The sequence below is a fragment of the Leptosomus discolor genome, chromosome 5, assembly GCF_034619465.1.
Source record: "Leptosomus discolor isolate bLepDis1 chromosome 5, bLepDis1.hap2, whole genome shotgun sequence".
NCBI lineage: Eukaryota > Metazoa > Chordata > Aves > Leptosomiformes > Leptosomidae > Leptosomus > Leptosomus discolor.
Genome location: NC_141395.1, coordinates 60173600 through 60191049, shown reverse-complemented (window position 1 = coordinate 60191049; position 17450 = coordinate 60173600). Strand labels below are relative to the sequence as shown.

The following is a 17450-nucleotide window of genomic DNA, read 5'->3' as shown; positions in this document are numbered from 1 at the left end:
GCCATTCCAACTGTTTTGAAATTGGACTCTGGGATCATTAGTATGCTCACTTAACAAGCTCAAAGTTAATGAAGTCTGAAATAACTCTGAAATTATTTGATGTCCTTTTCAAGGGAAGATACGAATATACACAACGAACTGAAAGTTACAGATATGTTGCAACTATTATTTAAAAAAAAAAACCACCCAACAACCACACAGTAAAAAAAAAAAAACCCACACAATGCCAACCTCCTACCACTAAACTCTAACATACACAGAAAGGACACGGCACAAAGAGAGGCAACCAGCTCTCTCCACGTTTAGTCAGCTGCAAGCCAGCCCGGGCTCAGACGACAGGCTCGTTAGTTTCATTAGTTTGGTCCTCTGATCCAAACAGGAGCATTTACATCCAACAAGCTTTAAGCAAGGGTCTCTCCGCATCTGCCTGCGCAGATCTACCTTACAATAAACTGAGGAAGATGGTGTAAATGGACATTGTGCTTCTGGGTTTTGTCTCTTTCATTTCGTTTCATGCAAAAAAGGTTGAAAAGTCAGTAGAGCAAGTGACAACAGATAACTCATTAAGAATTGATACTTAGTTCAGTCTGCTGGTTTCCAAAGACTATTTGATGTATATCAAAACCTCTCAAATCTCTGATGAAATGGAGCTGGGTATCACTCTGTAACATGACAGCTTACACACAAATCCCACTTCCAAAATTAAGGTGTATTCAGCTACTGTCCCTGTGGGTAACTTCAACAATGTTTTTCCATATTATAAGCATAAAACCACAATTACTTAACAACAAAATGCTAGTTATGAGGCTACTTTGCACAACACAGCCACCTACCTCTAATTCAATCAAGTAATGAAGCACAAGTAATTTAAAATAATACAGGTCTCTCGTCCTGCTCCAAACACTTTTAGTGCATCCAAGATGCCTAGAGCTTTATTCCTGCTCTTTCTGAGAACGGGTGGCCATTTTACAGACTTACTGTTGACACTAGGTAGAAACTAAACCTCATTTCTACCATATTACAGAGGTGAAACTGCACAACTGTGTGAGAGCAGTCCTACGGAAGATGAGCAGAACAGAATATGGGAAATTATCTCGGCTGCTGCATCTATAAATGTGTAAATACTACACGACTTTTGACAGTTTTAATAAAGGATATGTAAGAAACGGAATGAGATGTACCAGGAAAAAACTGCTACTAAGTGTAAAAAACACAACTACTAAGTGTAAGAGTGCTTAGAATAAGCCAGGTAATACCAAGAGTAATCTCGGAGCAGCAGAACGGTGACCAACCCCCCCAGCTCCGCACGCCAGCTCTAACGGCGTTTCCAGGCCACGCTCCGGCAGCCCCAGCACACAGGTTTCGGCAGCCACCAGGCCCGGTGGCCGGGCACTGGGCGTCCTCCTCCGCGGACAGCTACCGCAGGCGGGCCGCCGCCCGGGACAGACACCGCGGCCCCGCCGGCGGAGAAGGCCCGCACCCCCCCCGAGCGCCCCCGGCCCTCACGGCAGGCCGCCGCCCCGCAGCGCGAGGAGCGGGCGGGCCGCCCGGGCGCATGCGCATGCCGCATGCTACCGCCTCCTCCGCCGGCCGGCCGAGCCCAGCGCCGGGAGGGAAGGCCGCGACCCGCCGGGAGCTCCGCGGCTCGCAGCTGACTAGCACCCTCCCGCAGGTGCAGCTCAGCAGCGGAGCGGGACGGAGCAGGGCCGGCAGGCGCCGGAGCGGCTTTCCTTCCTCCCTTCCTCCCTCCCTCTCTCCCGGGCGGGCGGCAGGCAGGCCGGGCCCTGCTCACCGCGCTGCAGGTCCAGCTTCGTTTCGCGGACGTAGTCGTCGGGGTTGCGGCTGAGCACCTTGACCCGCATCCTGGCCTCCGCACACGCGGCCCCTTCCGCGCTGCCGGGAAACGTGCCCCCGCGCACACGTGACCGGATGCGCGGGGCGGGCTGTTCTCGCGCGACGCTGCTCGCCGCGGCGCCGCGAGCGGCTGTCAGCCCGCGGCGGCCGTGGGAGGGGGGCAGAGAGCGAGCGAGGGAGCGATCGCCGCTCCGCCACCTGCCCGCGCGCCGCCGCCGTTGGCGATGGGCGACCGGGGCCCCGCGTGCGCCGTGGAGGCGCCGGCGGCAGCGCCGCCGCCCGTGCGGTCCCTCTTCCGGCACGTGCAGCTGGAGAACCTGGCGGCGGGGCTGAGCGGCGGCGTCATCTCCACCCTGGTGCTCCACCCGCTGGACCTGGTCAAGATCCGCTTCGCAGGTGAGGCCGCACCCCGCGCCGGGCCGGGCCTCGCAGGCGGGGGCTGCCGCGGCTCCCGGCGGGCGGGGCCGGGGCGCCTGCCGCGGCGATGGGTGCGCTGTCAGGGAGAGCCCACGGACCCGGCTGCCGCCGGGCTGGCCGCTGCGAGGACGCGCGGTGCGTTGTGCCGGGGCCGCGCAGCGCTGGCGGCGCTCGCCGTTCCCGAAGCAGCGACCCGCCGGCTTTTTTCCGAGGGAGGGCACGGCCCGGTGAGTCCGCACGGTGGTGCCCCGGCCTGCGTGCGGCTGCGGGACACGGGGCGCTGGCAGGGCAGCCCCGCGGCTTGGCGTGAGCACGCCGTAGGCCGAGAAGGACGCTTAACGGTTCTGTTCGCCGCTGCCTCAAAGCTTAATCTCCCTGGCATTTCTAGGGGCTGTAAAATTTGCTGTGTGCCTCAGGCTGTTTGCAGGCCGACTAGAGAGCCGACCAGGCTTTTCCCTCTCTTTCGTGGCCACCAGTGTCACAGGGCGCAGCAAGATTTTCTGGTTTTAACAGGCGGATTGTCTCCAGTTCACCTTTATGCCAAAGACTTTCAACACTCAAAGCATCACAATAGTTTTATAATAATCTTGTTCACAGTAGTGATATTGTTTTGCAGGAAACTAACTTACTTGTTTTTCCACGGGGAAACATGTTGGCTTCTCCCTGTTGATTTTGCTGTTAATATGAGAATTACTGCCCTTTTATCGTATTCTCTTTTATAGAGGTTGAAACATTTTGCTGTATCTTTGGATTGTTATCTTAAATGGAGACATGGACGTTTAAGATCTCAAAACCAGATCGTGAACTATCACAGAGAAGTTTTATGAAATACAAAGCGTTATGCTTCCAAACAGACTTTTTGCAAAGTTGCATTTAAACACTGTCTTGTGTATCCTGGTGTGGGCACGTCCCGGGCTGTGTTGTGCAGAGCGTAGCTAGCAAAAGCGCTCCTTTGTCTCTGTTTCGCACTTGTAAGGCTACGTCTGAAGTACCGTGTCTGGTCTGGTGCTCACCAGTACAAGGAAAACATTGACCTGCTGGCGTGACTCCAGTGGAGGCCACCAGACTGGTGAAGGGGCTGGAGCACATGACAGAGGAGGACAGGCTGACAGACAGGATCAATTGTGAAGAGAAGGCTGAGGGGAGACGTTACTGCAGTCTATGACTGTGTGATTGGAGGACATGGAGAAGGGGGAGGCAGATTCACCTTGGAGGTGAATAGTTGTAAGGCAAGAGGGAACAAGCCCAAGCGGGGAACATGGAAAATTCCAGTTATTTATTAGGAAGAAGGATTTTTTTACTGTGAGTGTGGTCAAATACTGGAAGCAGTTACCCAGAGAGGCTGTAATCTCTTCAGCCATGGAAATGTCCCAGAACTGACTGTACATATCCCTGAGTAACCTGATCTAATTAGATCTTTTGAGCAGGGGGTAAGATTAGAGGACCTCTGGAGGTCACTGCCAGCCTAAATTACTCCATGATTCTATATGATGGTTTCAGTTTTGTTCCTGGTTTCCATCTGTCAGGTTTTGGTTGGGCTCATCAACACTTGTGGCTTTTCTGAGTCATTGAGATCTGCAGTCCATATTTTAACAGAATAGCTCATGTATTTATTCTTGTTACCCAGAGAGTACACCTTTTAGCACAGGAGAGAATAAGATGCTGATGCAGTTTGAGTTTAGGTGTCATTTAAGGATGCAGGCTCTTCCTCGCTGCTGCATGGGAGTGTTGTTCACAGCCCTTTCTTTCCATTGCTGGAGGCCACACTGGTATGTTTTTGAGCTATACCCAAGTTATGTGCTGGTACTCCAATGTTGAACTTGCTCTGCCTTACCTCCAGGTAGCTTTTTAGTCAGACTGTGCAGAGAGAAAGAAAGGAATGACTTCACATGCTTGTTGGGGTTGAAAATAATGATTCCTGTGTTTTGTCTTCAATCAAGAAGAGCTAGTACCAGAAATCAATGTTGGGAAGGTTCTCGGCAGCATCGACAGACAGACTTGCATTCACGTCTCTGATTTCCCATGTTTTTTAATGTGTTTATAAACCTGATCTAATGGCAGCATGGTAAAAAAAATTCGGAAAGGTCTTTGGGAAGGCCCTAGCAGTGCTCATTCAGGAGGGAGAAAAGAGGCATTTAGTTTGTGTTCTAGTTTTGAATGATTGTCACGGTCTTGTGCCTTGTCATGGTGTGCTCAGAAAAAGCATTTTGTCTTTAGTCCTGAAGTCTGTCACAAGGTACAGGACTGTACACAAAGTTCAAAGGAGAGTGAATAATAACCATGGCACTGAACAGAAAACATCTGAAATTAATGATTACCATCTTGATGGAGACACAAAAACTATGCTGACTGTAAAACTTTGAGATTAATTTTCAGTAAAATTTCAATTTTGCCTTACGTGTGTATTAAGAATGAAAGCTGATGTTGGCATCACAGAGTAATTTAGGTCAGAAGAGATCTATGGAGTTCACCCCCTGCTCAGGTGAGGTCTGCTTAGGTCAGATTGCTCAGAGTCTTGTCTGCTAGAGTTTTGAGTAGCTCCAAAGATGCCTCTTCAGGCAACTTGATACAGTATTTGACAACTCCGATGGAGAAAAAGTTGTGGTCAGAATTCCCACTATTCCAACTTGTGCCTGTTAAATCTCACCATGTGCCATATCACGCCTGTCATCAGCAATCAACTTACTGTCCTGCTGTTACAAAAGGAGCAATAGTAGTTAACCACTGTTAAGTTGTGTGAACGTCTGTGTTCTGAGTGAAATCTGTCAAACAAAAACTTGCATGGTTTTTAATCTTTTTGACAGTGATATTTTTTGAATATTCGGACAACAAGCTGCCTGGTTCTTGGGTGGGAGAAGTGTATGCATTTGTTGTTTTCCTGCAAATCCATTTGATGAGAACAGAAGCAGAACACGGGAATTTTTGATGGAAGTAGCCTTCAATTGTTCTAGTAAAAACTGACTTTGGAGTCAATAAGACATGACCCATTGAAAATACTCAGATCTTTATAGAACATTTTAAAGAGGAAGATTGAATTTGAGAGTTGTTATTTGGGGCTTGTCTAAACTGCTTATAGAAATGCGTTGTCAAAGACCCCACACATGTCACTTGAAATATGATGCAAAATTGCTGGGGCACTAAAAAGAAGAGACAAAAAACTTCAACTCGAAGTTGCTGCTCACCACAAATGCACAGCAGTGCACTTAATTAGCTGTGTCAGGTTGGTGAAAACTTTCCTCTTGCAGAGCTTAAAAGTTATTTTTCTTTTTTTTGTTTGTTTCTTTTTCCCTTCTTTTTTTTTTTTTAAGTTCTTTAACTCTGGACTTACGAAGCTGTAACCCCAACTCTTGCATGCTTTTAAAAGGATGCTCTTAAAATGCAGCTGATCTGTTAGGTTTCATGTTCACTTGCAGCTTGCTTTGGAGGGTGTGTGCTTCTCTGGTGGCTTTTACACAGCTGAACTTGATGCTTCCTGAAACGTTTTTCAGTATAATCTATTTCTTTCATAGTAAGCGATGGATTGGAGCTGAGGCCAAAATACAATGGGATTCTCCACTGTGTGACCACTGTCTGGAAGCACGAAGGACTACGAGGCTTATATCAAGGGGTAACTCCGAACATGCTGGGAGCAGGGGCTTCCTGGGGACTTTACTTTTTCTTGTAAGTAGAACTGTAAAACATGTCATATCCTGTGCAATGTGATGTTCAGATATACACTGCATCTTCTGTGGGGATACAAAAATGTGCTAAGTGGCTTACAAACTTGTGATTCTTTTCGTAAGTCCAGGTCTGTTACCCTTTGTTATGGTTTGCTGGTTTAGAATTTAAGCAATTTGAGTCAGATGTGTTACTTTGTCAAGTACAGTGCATTCCCTTGATGCTGTGAGAATCATGAGGAACTAGGGAGGTGGTGGTATCATTCATGACAAATCCTCTAAAAGTGCCAATGCACTGTGCTTAAAACCTCATGAAAAACAAAAAACTAAACCGACATGTTAAGAATTAGAGAAACGTGACAAGAGTTCTCTACTAAAGCTAAATGTTTAATTGATTTTTAATAATTTTAGTGACAGTCAGCTCTTTCATTGTTACTGTGATTGACGGGCTTTGCTTATAAAGCCCATTTTTTTAGTAATCTTTTCTACTTTATTAGCTGGGTAAGGGTGCCCTGATTTACTGCTGATCCCTACTAACTGAAACTATTCAAGGAATAGTTAGTTGGTATGCCTGGGCAAACCTCACTTGTCAGTTGTCCGGATTCTGTTATTGTTGCACTTCAGTCCTCGAGCTTCGCTATAGGTTTCTATAGATGATTTGGCTCCTGGTGACAGTTTCTCAGTCCACGACAACTGGAAACTGGATCAAGATAAGAAAGCACAGTGTATTTCTGAGCTAGAGAATAGATACCTATCACTGCTACTCTCAATGAAAAGGAGGCTATCTAATCAGTTTCTTCTAGAAGTTAATTCTTGAGATCCATTAGCTGTTTCAAGATGCAGTCCTATTGATGCAGTAATACTTTATCAAATGAAATACGTAGTACCATAGTTCCCTTGAAAGAGCTACCTGCTCAGAGATCAATTAATCAACTAAACAAAGATAGTTTGCTTAGATACCTGTTTTCGAAGGCTGTGTATCACCTAATGTTTTCCATAATCTTAAGGGAGGTGTTTTGTTATTTTGGGGTTGTTTTAGTGATGTAGGCTTTTTTTCACCTTTATATCTTTTACATTTTCCAGTTACAATGCCATCAAAGCTTACAAGAAGGAAGGGAAGCTGGAGAGTCTCAGTGCAACTGAACACCTAGTGTCAGCTGCAGAGGCTGGTGAGTTTAAATGCAAAGAAGATTAGTGTTTGCTTCTAGCCTTTCCGCATGTTGCTCTCTGCCTTTGTGTGTCAGTGCTGCTTTTTCTTACAGGTGGCAAGTATAAGTGTTTGAGTCCAAATGCAATCATCTATTGTCTGTAAATAAATTAATGATGTCTGAGGTGAATAGATGGATCACTGTGGTCTCTTCAGTTTTGTTCAGAAACAGCGGTTGTCAAAATACCTTTTGACTTTGTTTTCATTGACTGTAACCATTTTCCATATTTAACGCTCTATTGAGTCCCAAAATATAACTGTATAAATCTGCGGCTATCAGCTTGTTAACTCGTTAAATGTTTAACACTTAGACCTGGAAAAGAGAAGGCCTATTGAAGTTAATAGAATAAGTGAATTGGTCTTTGATAACCTTTATCTATGGTCCAAGTTTTCCTAGAAACTAAAGGTCTGAAATAAAAATACAACTTCTATCAGCAAGACTTTTAATGTGTTGTTTCTAACATATGTTCGTGTACATGGTTCTGTATCATGTTTAATCTAGGTAACTGAGAAGACTTTTTATTAGGATGTTGGAGCATTCATTTAATGTTGAAATATAAGGCATATTGTTTGATCTGAAAAATAGTAATGGGTTATTTTTTTACAACTATATTTTCAATAACCTATAAAGCTATAACAGGTTGCTTCTATTAACCTGCCGATAGGATTAAGATTTCTCATGACTGAGGTATTCGTTAAATTTTGAACAATTGCATACCCGAAGAATAACTCGGATAATCAGGAGTACGTTAAGAAATTACTTATGTTTCCTGTCTACTACAGATTACACTACTACTGACTGTGGAAAGGTGAGGCAAAAAAGGGCATGTATTAGGAATATGCAAAAAGGCATGTGCTCTACAGAAGTACCCCCAGCAGGAGTAGGTCGGACTTGATGGTGAGCTTTAAAGACAGAGAGAGGGAACAATGGTGGGCATAAGCTTTGCCTGTTTTAAGTAATATGAGTAATCTTGTAGGTTAAGTCATTTTGTCATCGTGAAAGCCTGTGTTACATTGGACTGAACAAACTGGGACAAGCCTTGGAGTTGGCATAACAATCACTCTTAACTTCCCTCTGTTCTCAGGAGCCATGACGCTCTGTATTACAAACCCGATATGGGTAACGAAGACACGACTTGTGCTACAGTATAATGCTGGTGTTGATCCGTCAAAGCGGCAATACAGAGGAATGTTCGATGCTCTTATAAAGATATACAAGATGGAGGGCATACGAGGCTTATATAAGGTAATAACATTTAAGAAAAATTCCAGGATTGGCTGGAACCACTCAATAGCATGGTGACACTTGTAAATGCTCATCTAGAAAAAAAAATTAAAGTCTTTTTTTGTATTAGCTCACTTACTTTTACTCTGTGAGTCTTCTTTCCCGCTGAAGAACTGCAGTGAAAAGGCTTAATCAGAAGGAAAGTTATTATACTATTGAAATGTAGGAAATCACTGAAAGATGGAGTGTAAGCTTTATGGCTAAGCCATCTTCTATTGGGTAACAATGCTGAAAAGCGAGTAAACTACAAGCTGCTTTTTAATTTTTTGGAGTCTTCCTGTAATTAGAATTTGGATAAGGAGGGCAACAATAGCATAATCTATTTTACTGCTAGTGCTTTCTTCCATTTCATCCCTTATCTCTGTCTTTCTGACATCTTGTGGAACATAACATATGACTAAAGTAGTTGCTAATTTTTTCTTCCACAGTGGACGGTTTCACAACTGCTCATTTGCCCTCTGGCTATTGAGGTCTGTAATCTGTCATCTCTAGATCCATAAAATTTGCAGACTTCTAAATACGGTCTGCCTATGTGTGGCGTTTTTTATTCCCTTTAATTTAGAGAAACAGATGGCAAACGGATTTGGACTTTTTGCCGCCTCCTTCCTTTAGGGCATGACATCAAGATGCATTCATCAGTGCCTGGAAGGTGTGAAGAAACCTATTTTAGTTCCGTCTGGCTCGTCTACTGCAAGTAATGCTATAGAACAAGAACACTATCTCTTAGGAATTGTCCTGATTACTGAACATTAACTTCTTTTATTTGCAGTGAGAAATATAATCCTTCCTATGCTGAGACTGGTATGCCCCATACTGATGAATGCTGAATTCTGACACCAGGAACACGGCACCTTACTTATTCCTAAATCGAAATTGTCAGGATTTCTGATTTGCCTGCCTGGATGTCTGCTCTGTTCCGTGTAGAGAAGTTCTGATTTCTTGCCTCTGTTAGGGTTTCAGATGTCCTTCCATTGAGTTACTTTTCAGATTATTCATGCATGTAGTATGTGTTGCCTTTAGCACCAGGCACTTCTTTGTAGTGTTAACTGCAAGTGGGGAACTAAACCGGGTGCTTCCTTTGAAAGGGCAAATTACTTAAATCTGCAAAGAAGGCGACCTAGATAGGTCCTGAGTGACCTACGTAACTATGCACACTGAGCAACTTTCATTTGACATCAGGATTCTCTCTACCATGGCTATATTTGGGAAAAAGGCACTTCTTCATGTGGTTGTTTGACTTGTCCATGCTTTAGCCTTCCTCCGTTCTCTGGTTTTGGGGGAGTTTTCATTTTTTCTCTTTCTTGCTTCATTTGAAATTTGACAGCTGAAGTTTTGTTAGTTGCCCTGAGTTGCAGGAGCTGTAGTGCACAGCAGTGTCTTCCTTTTCCTCATAATTTTGATTTCAGATAGAGTTACTTATAGCAGATAAGGGGATCTTGGAGAATACCACCACAAGTTGGAAATAAAATGTGGAAGTAGTTGCTTTCTGATTAGTTTTCTAAAGAATGGTATTTCTGTCCAGGCAATTCCATATCTTGCTCTCTATTGCACTCTCTGTTACTGCTCTCAGCAATTCCTTTCAGCCCTTTGGGGTACAAGACTAGTAACATCAGGATGCATTGATCTTTCTAGCAGAGATCAAAGCTGTCTTTATTAGCTCTGTTGAGTATTGTTCATTCGTTAAACCGAGGTTCATCTGAAGCTGGGTTCCTCAATAACTTGTTCTTCTTGAACTCAGCCTGGTTTTGAAAAGACAGGAGCCTTTCCTTTGCAGATTATCCCAGTAGTGAGTCATCTGGTCAGTGATCTTCTCCACCCTCCATCCATTAGGCTTTGTGCTTTGGCCTCCCTGCCCCAGATGTTTGGGGACAGCTGCTCTGCTGCGTGCCACGCTGAGGAAAAAAAAACAGCTTGGGGTTATGTAGTATGAACACACACCTGTAGGCCTGTTGGAGATCTGAGCTCTAAAAATTGCTTTGCCATGAAGTTGAATGTCATGCAACCATCCCCATGTTAAGAGTGCTGTATGGTTCTTTTCAAGCGTAAGGCAGGAGAGACCAAACATTGTAAAATAATCATAAGATTGTAGGAGCTGGCACTTTCAGAAAGACATAAAATATCTCTGAGCTCTCGGGAAATTGTCAGATGTCTAGTCTAGTGTGACTGACTGCTAAAACATCTATCAGCAATACAACTAACATTCTTCCTGGCCTCCATGCTTCTGTGTTTGTATTTTCAGTTTTGTTCTCTTTGAGCAATGATGTAGAAGCAGCAGATGATCTGGAAGCAGCAATTAGAAAGGGAGCGATGCTTGATAGACAACAGTAAAATAAACACAAAGTGCAGAAAAATTAAGGAGATTAAAGGAAAATATAGTCATCAAGACTGAGGATAATAGTGCAGTATGCTAGCAACAACAACAAAAAAATCGGGGCAGTAATATGTGCTTGTTACCAGGTGAAACAGATATATCGGACACTTCTGTATTGTCATTGCACCTTTGGTAGGCGTGGTACTATACTCTGAGGATAAAGTATTTTTTCCAGTCCCTAATGTCGAAGGCATCTAGCTGTCTTTGTGTTGCTGTGCTTTTGCTTATGCTATTTTCCTTCTTCTTGCAAATGTGAAGCTTATAAGCTAAGTGACTTTCTGTGTCTTTGTACTTGTGTATAGCTAAATCCACTGAGATTTGGCTGTCTTGATTTTAACATTAGTCCCAGGTTCTACAGAGACACAGAAGCGTAAGTAACTTTCAGATAAAAGGTAGTGTAATTTTTCACCGTGAGGGAATCAAGATGCATAGGGAGATAATGACATACTTCTAGCGCCTTTCTGCACAGGTTGTACCAGAGGGCACTCCGGTACTACCGGTCTTTCCCACATTGAGAACCCAAATGAAGACAACACTAAATGGATTACGAGGGGAATCTCAAAACGTATAGCAGAGGCTGCTCTGGTGTGAGCGCTCTCAAATACCTCAGGCACCAAATCAGCTTTGTTCCCTACTTTACTAAGAAGCACAGGCTCTCCACTATCTACATTCCTCTATGTTGCTTTTCATTGTGATGGGCGACCTTTGAAACACTAACCAACGGGATGTTTTTCCCTTGTCCTGGATCTTTGGCACTTACAGCTGTTTAAGCCAAGTTTAAAATACATTTTTTTTCCCACTCTCTGCTGTTCAGAATGATATGCTTTACCATTTAACTTTCTAATTACATATTTAATTTTGTCTGTTGTTCTAAACCTCCAAAAGAGAATTCAAACAGGACTTCTTTGAGCAACCATTGATCCTGTTAAGCCCTCATGGCAAAAATCTTCTAAAGCTATGTGTTGAATATTAAAGTAAAAAATAGCAAGAAGTACATAAAGTTAAATGATTTTAAAATTTTGTCTTCACAGTCATATTACAGATGAAAAATAAATATCAAATTCTATCAAATTTTGTGGCAAGAAAGATTTTTGTGTAAAATCGTAAGAATAAGAAAATAGAATAGGAATATCTTTCAAAAACTTCCTCAGCCAAGATATTTCATTACTGTGAAGAAATCAGGTTTTCTTCAAAATATTTTTCCATAAGAACACATTGTTTTGTATGATCACTAGAAGCCTGGGTCAGCTCTTATTTTGCTGAGACGCATTGGCCAACAATTTCCTCACTCCCTTGTGTTCTTTTAGTGTTGGCCCAACATTAAAAAGTCCTTCGATCTTTGGATGCTTTCCCCATCAGCACAAGACTGAGAGCGTGCTGGTACTCATTTAGCAAGTATCATCAGTAGATGCTTTAGGACTCTTGGGTGCAAGTTTTCCAAATCTGCTGGCTTAAATTTAAGAGTTTAGCACTCCTAAATGTTCTTTAACATTCTTCTTTTGTTGGTGGGGAAAACATTACCTCATTCTCCTATGATATATCATTCTGATTCTTTCTAAGTAGAGAGCACTTACTTCCTGTCTTTTAACGGTTTTACTGTCTAATCATGGGCAAATGTTTGTGAAGATTTTCCCTGCTATTGCTATACAGGCAGTTCATACTGTTTCTTGTTCTGCTGACACAAGTAATTTTTTTCTTTGATATTTTTGATAATTTTTGTTTTTCTCTATTCCTCCTTTTCAGTTTTTATATTACTGGTTAATTTTCTTTTCTGATCCAAGATTTCTGAAAACCAAAGTTGTTCTTTTCCCTCTGTTGCGGCCCTTTGGCTTCAGACTTCACAAAATTTGATCATTATGCTCACCGTTGCCCAAGTGTAGATGTTTGGTTTAATTCCACTTGTTCCCATTTTGGCAAGTGTTTTTCCTGGGACTTCAGCTAGTCCTTGATGCATTTCGCCAGTTCATGGTCACTGATGATTAGTTCATGATCATTATTTTCTACTGTGAGAAGAAATTAATTCTCATCTGTGAAAGAGGTCCTAAAAACCACTTCCTAAATGGCTGTAATATCTTAAACTTAAGAAGTCTATAGCATGCAGAGAGCTAATCTCTGAAGTGGTAGAAGCTCTATGCAATTTTTATGCCTGCTGTTGGTTTAGTGCAAGTTAGGAGTTTATGAAGTAATTTGTCATTTTGTCCTGTTACACTATTCCAGCGGACTCCTACCAGGATCCCTTCCCTTCTTCTCCTTCTCTGGGCTCTTAGTAGTATATTGATAAGTCTTCATTCAACGTTTTGGGCGTCTGATTTAGTCTAATACAGAGTTTTGTGTCTGGACACATCTTCTAATTCCTCTGTCTTACCCGAGTTGGTCATGGAAAATAAGATAAAACTGTTTGATACCAGTATTTTGGGGGAAATTTTGGTTCTTTGAGTCCTTTTACCCACATTTTGATAATTTGCTCCATTATAATTGTCCCTTTGCAACAGTTTTCAGCAAGCCTTTAGCTCTCTTAAGTCATTTCTGGCCAAGGTGATTAATTCCCCATTTATTTGTATTTTTCCAGTGTAAGTGATCAACTCTTCGAAAAGAGAATTAGTGCTTCTCAGAACCCATGCAGCTGTCAGCTCATTTTCAACTGAGCTAGTCCTGCTCCTGAAGGATCTTCTGCCTTCTCTTTTCTTGTAGAGACACTTCAGAAAATACCGGTTTTCCCACTTCATTTCAACATTTTTCAAATAAAAGGTTTCTGTATATTTTATATTATACTCTTACTGTCCATTACTGCCTCTTACAAATGGGGAACATTTCCCAGACTGCTTTGTTATACCTTCGGTCACTTCTGCTGAGCTTCCTTGGGACATGCTCTGATCAGAGGGAGGAAAGCACTCAAACTGATCTGAATCTTCTATTTATTTCTTTAATGTAAATCATCCATAAGTCCTTGTAGGAGTTAGCTTTCCATCTGTGCCCTTCAACTTTCCACTGTGCAAGTCTGTATGTGTGTGTGGGAAAGACACTGAGGTGCTGGAGCGTGTCCAGAGAAGGGCAATGGAGCTGGTGAAGGGTCTATGGCACAAGTCTTATGAGGAGCGTCTGAGGGATCTGGGGCTGTTTAGCCTGGAGAAGAGAAGGCTGAGGGGAGACCTTATCGCCCTCTACAACTACCTGAAAGGAGGTTGTAGTGAGGTGGGGGTCAGTCTGTTCTCCCTAGTAACAAGTGATGGGACGAGAGGAAATGGCCTCAAGTTGTGCCAGGGGAGGTTTAGATTGGATATTTCTTCACCAAAAGGGTTGTCAAGCACTGGAGCAGGCTGTCCAGGGAAGTGGTTGAGTCACCATCCCTGGAGGTATTTAAAAGATGTCTAAACATGGCGCTTAAGAACATGGTTTCGTGGTGGACTTGGCAGTGCTAGGTTAACAGTTGGACTCAATCTTAAAGGTCTTTTCCAACCTAAATAGTCTATGATTCTATATACACACACGTACACGTTTTTTTTTACAGAGATGTATATATATCGTACATACCATTTGTATATATACACACATGCACACACTTACATCTCTCTATCTCCAGAACTTGATCACAAGAATAATTTTGTACCTACACTCCTGATGGCTCCCCTCACTGAGATGACAGCTTCTGTCATTGCCTTACCAGTCTCAGGTGGGAACTGAACAGCTTAGTGCCAGTCACTGGAAAGGGGCAGGCATTGAGTGGCACATTTACAAGACTGCAGCTTGATTTGTGTTCTCCCAATCCTGACCCATGTTACCAGCTTTTAAAGATCTGTGCCTGTGCTCTGTGAGGTGGAGTCCCCGGGCCACTTGTTTTATCTTGCTCACTCATTAGATGTCTTTAACTGGTGTCATTTGGAGAAAAATAACATTTATTACACTTCTGTGTGATGCCTGCCATTAAGAATACCCACTCAGAATCAGCTTTGAGTCGTACTGCACAGTGACAGTCAAAATTTGTAAAGTAATGGAGGATATGCATATGTGCGTAAGCTGAGCTCTGTCAGGTTGTATAGTCTTCATGTATTACTGTTTAGCCTCATTTTATTCCTTTTTTTTTAGGGATTTGTGCCTGGTCTGTTTGGAACTTCACATGGAGCACTTCAGTTCATGGCGTATGAGGATTTGAAACTGAGATACAACAAGTATAGAAACAGAGTATCAGATACAAAATTGGTACGATTCTTGAGAATAAAAATATGTTGTGGCATATGAATGAGGAGGAATTTATTCCATTTGTCTAGGTCATAGAACAGCCAAATGTAGAAAGTGTTGATATGTTAATTGGAAGGTAGAATATATAGAAGGAAATAATACTTTTTCACTTTAGGAATAAGCAACTGGTTAGTGCTGTTTTCCTGTAAGGAAACCAACTTCCTATTTTGGCAGGTGTTTTGAGAATTTTAGAGGGAGGAATGGGTTTTTTTTGTCTTACTTTGTGGAACCATAGGTGGTGGTCTTAAACACTTACATGGAAAACTGGCCAGGTGCAAGTTGGGCAAAAGTAGTTACTTTTGGAATGAGAGGGCACAGCACACATTTTACAGTTGGTTACTTGTAGCACTGTATATAGTAAACGTTGCTATTTTTTTGTTAATGTGTGTATTATAAGGAAGAAGAATCTAGAGTATTGTTTAGCTCAACATTTAAAAATCAAATAAAATTTTGGGAAATGGGCTAGTTTAAACCATACTTAGGGCAAGCCTGGTAACTTTTTTTTGCTTTTAGAACACTGTGGAATACATAACGATGGCAGCTGTATCCAAAATATTTGCTGTGTCAGCAACATATCCCTATCAAGTTGTGCGAGCTCGTCTTCAAGATCAGCATAATACTTATTCTGGTGTGTTTGATGTGATCTGCAGGACATGGAGGTAGGCATGCAGAATTAAAAGCTTAAGTCTTGGAAATTGAGTCTTACAGAATCAGAACTATGTTTACTGGCTTCCATGCTGACTTGCAGAACCAGTGCAGCTCAGAGCTGTACAAAGTCATTTTGTGCAAGATGCCACTGGTAGCAATAATCTGAGGACAGAGGAGGGGATAGGAGACGGTCAGTGCTAGCCTGCAGGCTTCTGTTCTTTATTCTGTCTCCCTTCTATCTTCCCCAGCAAATTTCACTTACAGGTTGAAAAATAACATTGACTTGTGTGTTTTGGGGCTCTTAAACAATGAAGTCTCACTTGAACTGCTTTAGGTTATCACATACAACAGGCGTGTTGTGCTGCTGGGAGTTGTGGCTAATCCAAATTCCTGGCAGGAGGAAGTGAGCTAGCCAGAGCTGTTTATACAGATGTCCCTGGATTACCCTGGGGCCTGACTGCATTTGCAGTCTAGTCCCAGCTTCCCGCAGGACCTTTAGAGAACTGTTACCTCACACATATGCATATCTTCTTACAAACCCTCTGCTCTCAGCTCCACAGGGCATGTAGGAGTTTTCACACAGAACACGGTAGCTACTCAGGTTGGCCACCTTTACGGTATGCAACCAATGTTAATCTGGCTTTGGACAATGTTTCTGGGTTGCAGCATATTGCTAGAGAGATGTGAGTGGAGTCAGCTACCTCCTGGGGTATTGAGAGGTGCCACCTGAGCAAGTGAACGAGGCTGCATTGTTCCAGGACCACCCCTGGCTCAGAGGCAATACACCCATTTTGACTGAACCCAATTCAAAGTGAAAATGACTCTGATGTCTCAGTGCTGTGCCCTTCAGTGCTGCAGTCTATGGGAAGGCTCAGTAGTTCTGACAAAGTGGGAATGCCTACAGCCGTTCTGGGGCCACTACTGTCCTCATTACGAAACAAACGCAACCTAGAGCCCATGGGAGGGTAGTGTAAACCGCACTTTCCAGGATCTGTGTTAACTGTACCCAGTGCTCCAGGTGTCCTAGGTCTCTATGAAGGTGGGAAACGGGGAGCTGAGATTAAAAGTCTCTGAAACTTTTTAACAGCCCTAACATGAATACTCTGATTCAAACTGGGAGAAGTTAGATCCTCATTTATTGGCCAGTGGAATCAAAATTCTGGAGGAGGTGCTTTAATTCTCTGAAAATAAATGCTGACTTTTCTTAGTTATGTTGACCCTCAGCTCCCTTGCTGTTACATGACCCAAGTGAGATTAAATATGTAAAAGCTTTTTGGAACAGGCTGCAGAAATTTTAAGTTATTTTAACCAGTTCTTGTGGCATGAAGAAAGATAGTAAATAGACAATACAAAAAAAAAAAAAAATCAAAAAAACCTATGCTAAGTAACTGACCTACAGAATAGTAATGTATGTTCAGAAGGGAAAATGATGGGTTAAGATTTTATATATTATGGCTTTTTAAACGCTACAGTAAGAAATTATTCTGAAATTGTTATTCCTAACCTGAAGTACCTCTCTTAGTGAGAGTGTGAGAAGAAAAACACCAGGCTTTGTTTTATGTCTGGTTTCTATTAAAATATATTAATTAAAACTAAATGTTATTTTGTGTCTTTAAAGGAAAGAAGGAATTCATGGATTTTACAAAGGAATTATCCCCAATGTGATTAGAGTGACTCCTGCCTGCTCTATTACCTTCGTCGTTTATGAAAACGTGTCTGGTTTTTTACTTGGTTTTAGAAAAGAAAATAATTAAAGGTATGAGCATATGTTCATAA

The 17450-nt window shown here is 42.7% G+C and overlaps 2 protein-coding genes across 2 annotated transcripts in view; one reads left to right on the top strand and one right to left on the bottom strand.

Moving 5' to 3' along the window:
- Positions 1-1883, bottom strand: part of DCAF13 (DDB1 and CUL4 associated factor 13) — a 28406-nt gene extending 26523 nt beyond the window's left edge. The window contains exon 1 of the mRNA XM_086465206.1: positions 1793-1883. Coding sequence (XP_086321332.1) covers positions 1793-1862 — 70 coding nt within the window. The 5' untranslated portion in view covers positions 1863-1883. The remainder of the gene's footprint in view (positions 1-1792) is intronic.
- Positions 1884-2078: 195 nt separating this feature from the next.
- SLC25A32 (solute carrier family 25 member 32) lies at positions 2079-17450 on the top strand. The gene is made up of 7 exons (XM_086465428.1): positions 2079-2250; positions 5781-5931; positions 7011-7096; positions 8220-8380; positions 14874-14987; positions 15540-15685; positions 17293-17450. Exons 1-7 carry the CDS (start codon positions 2079-2081, stop codon positions 17426-17428), a joined length of 966 nt encoding a protein of 321 aa, XP_086321554.1. The 3' UTR covers positions 17429-17450.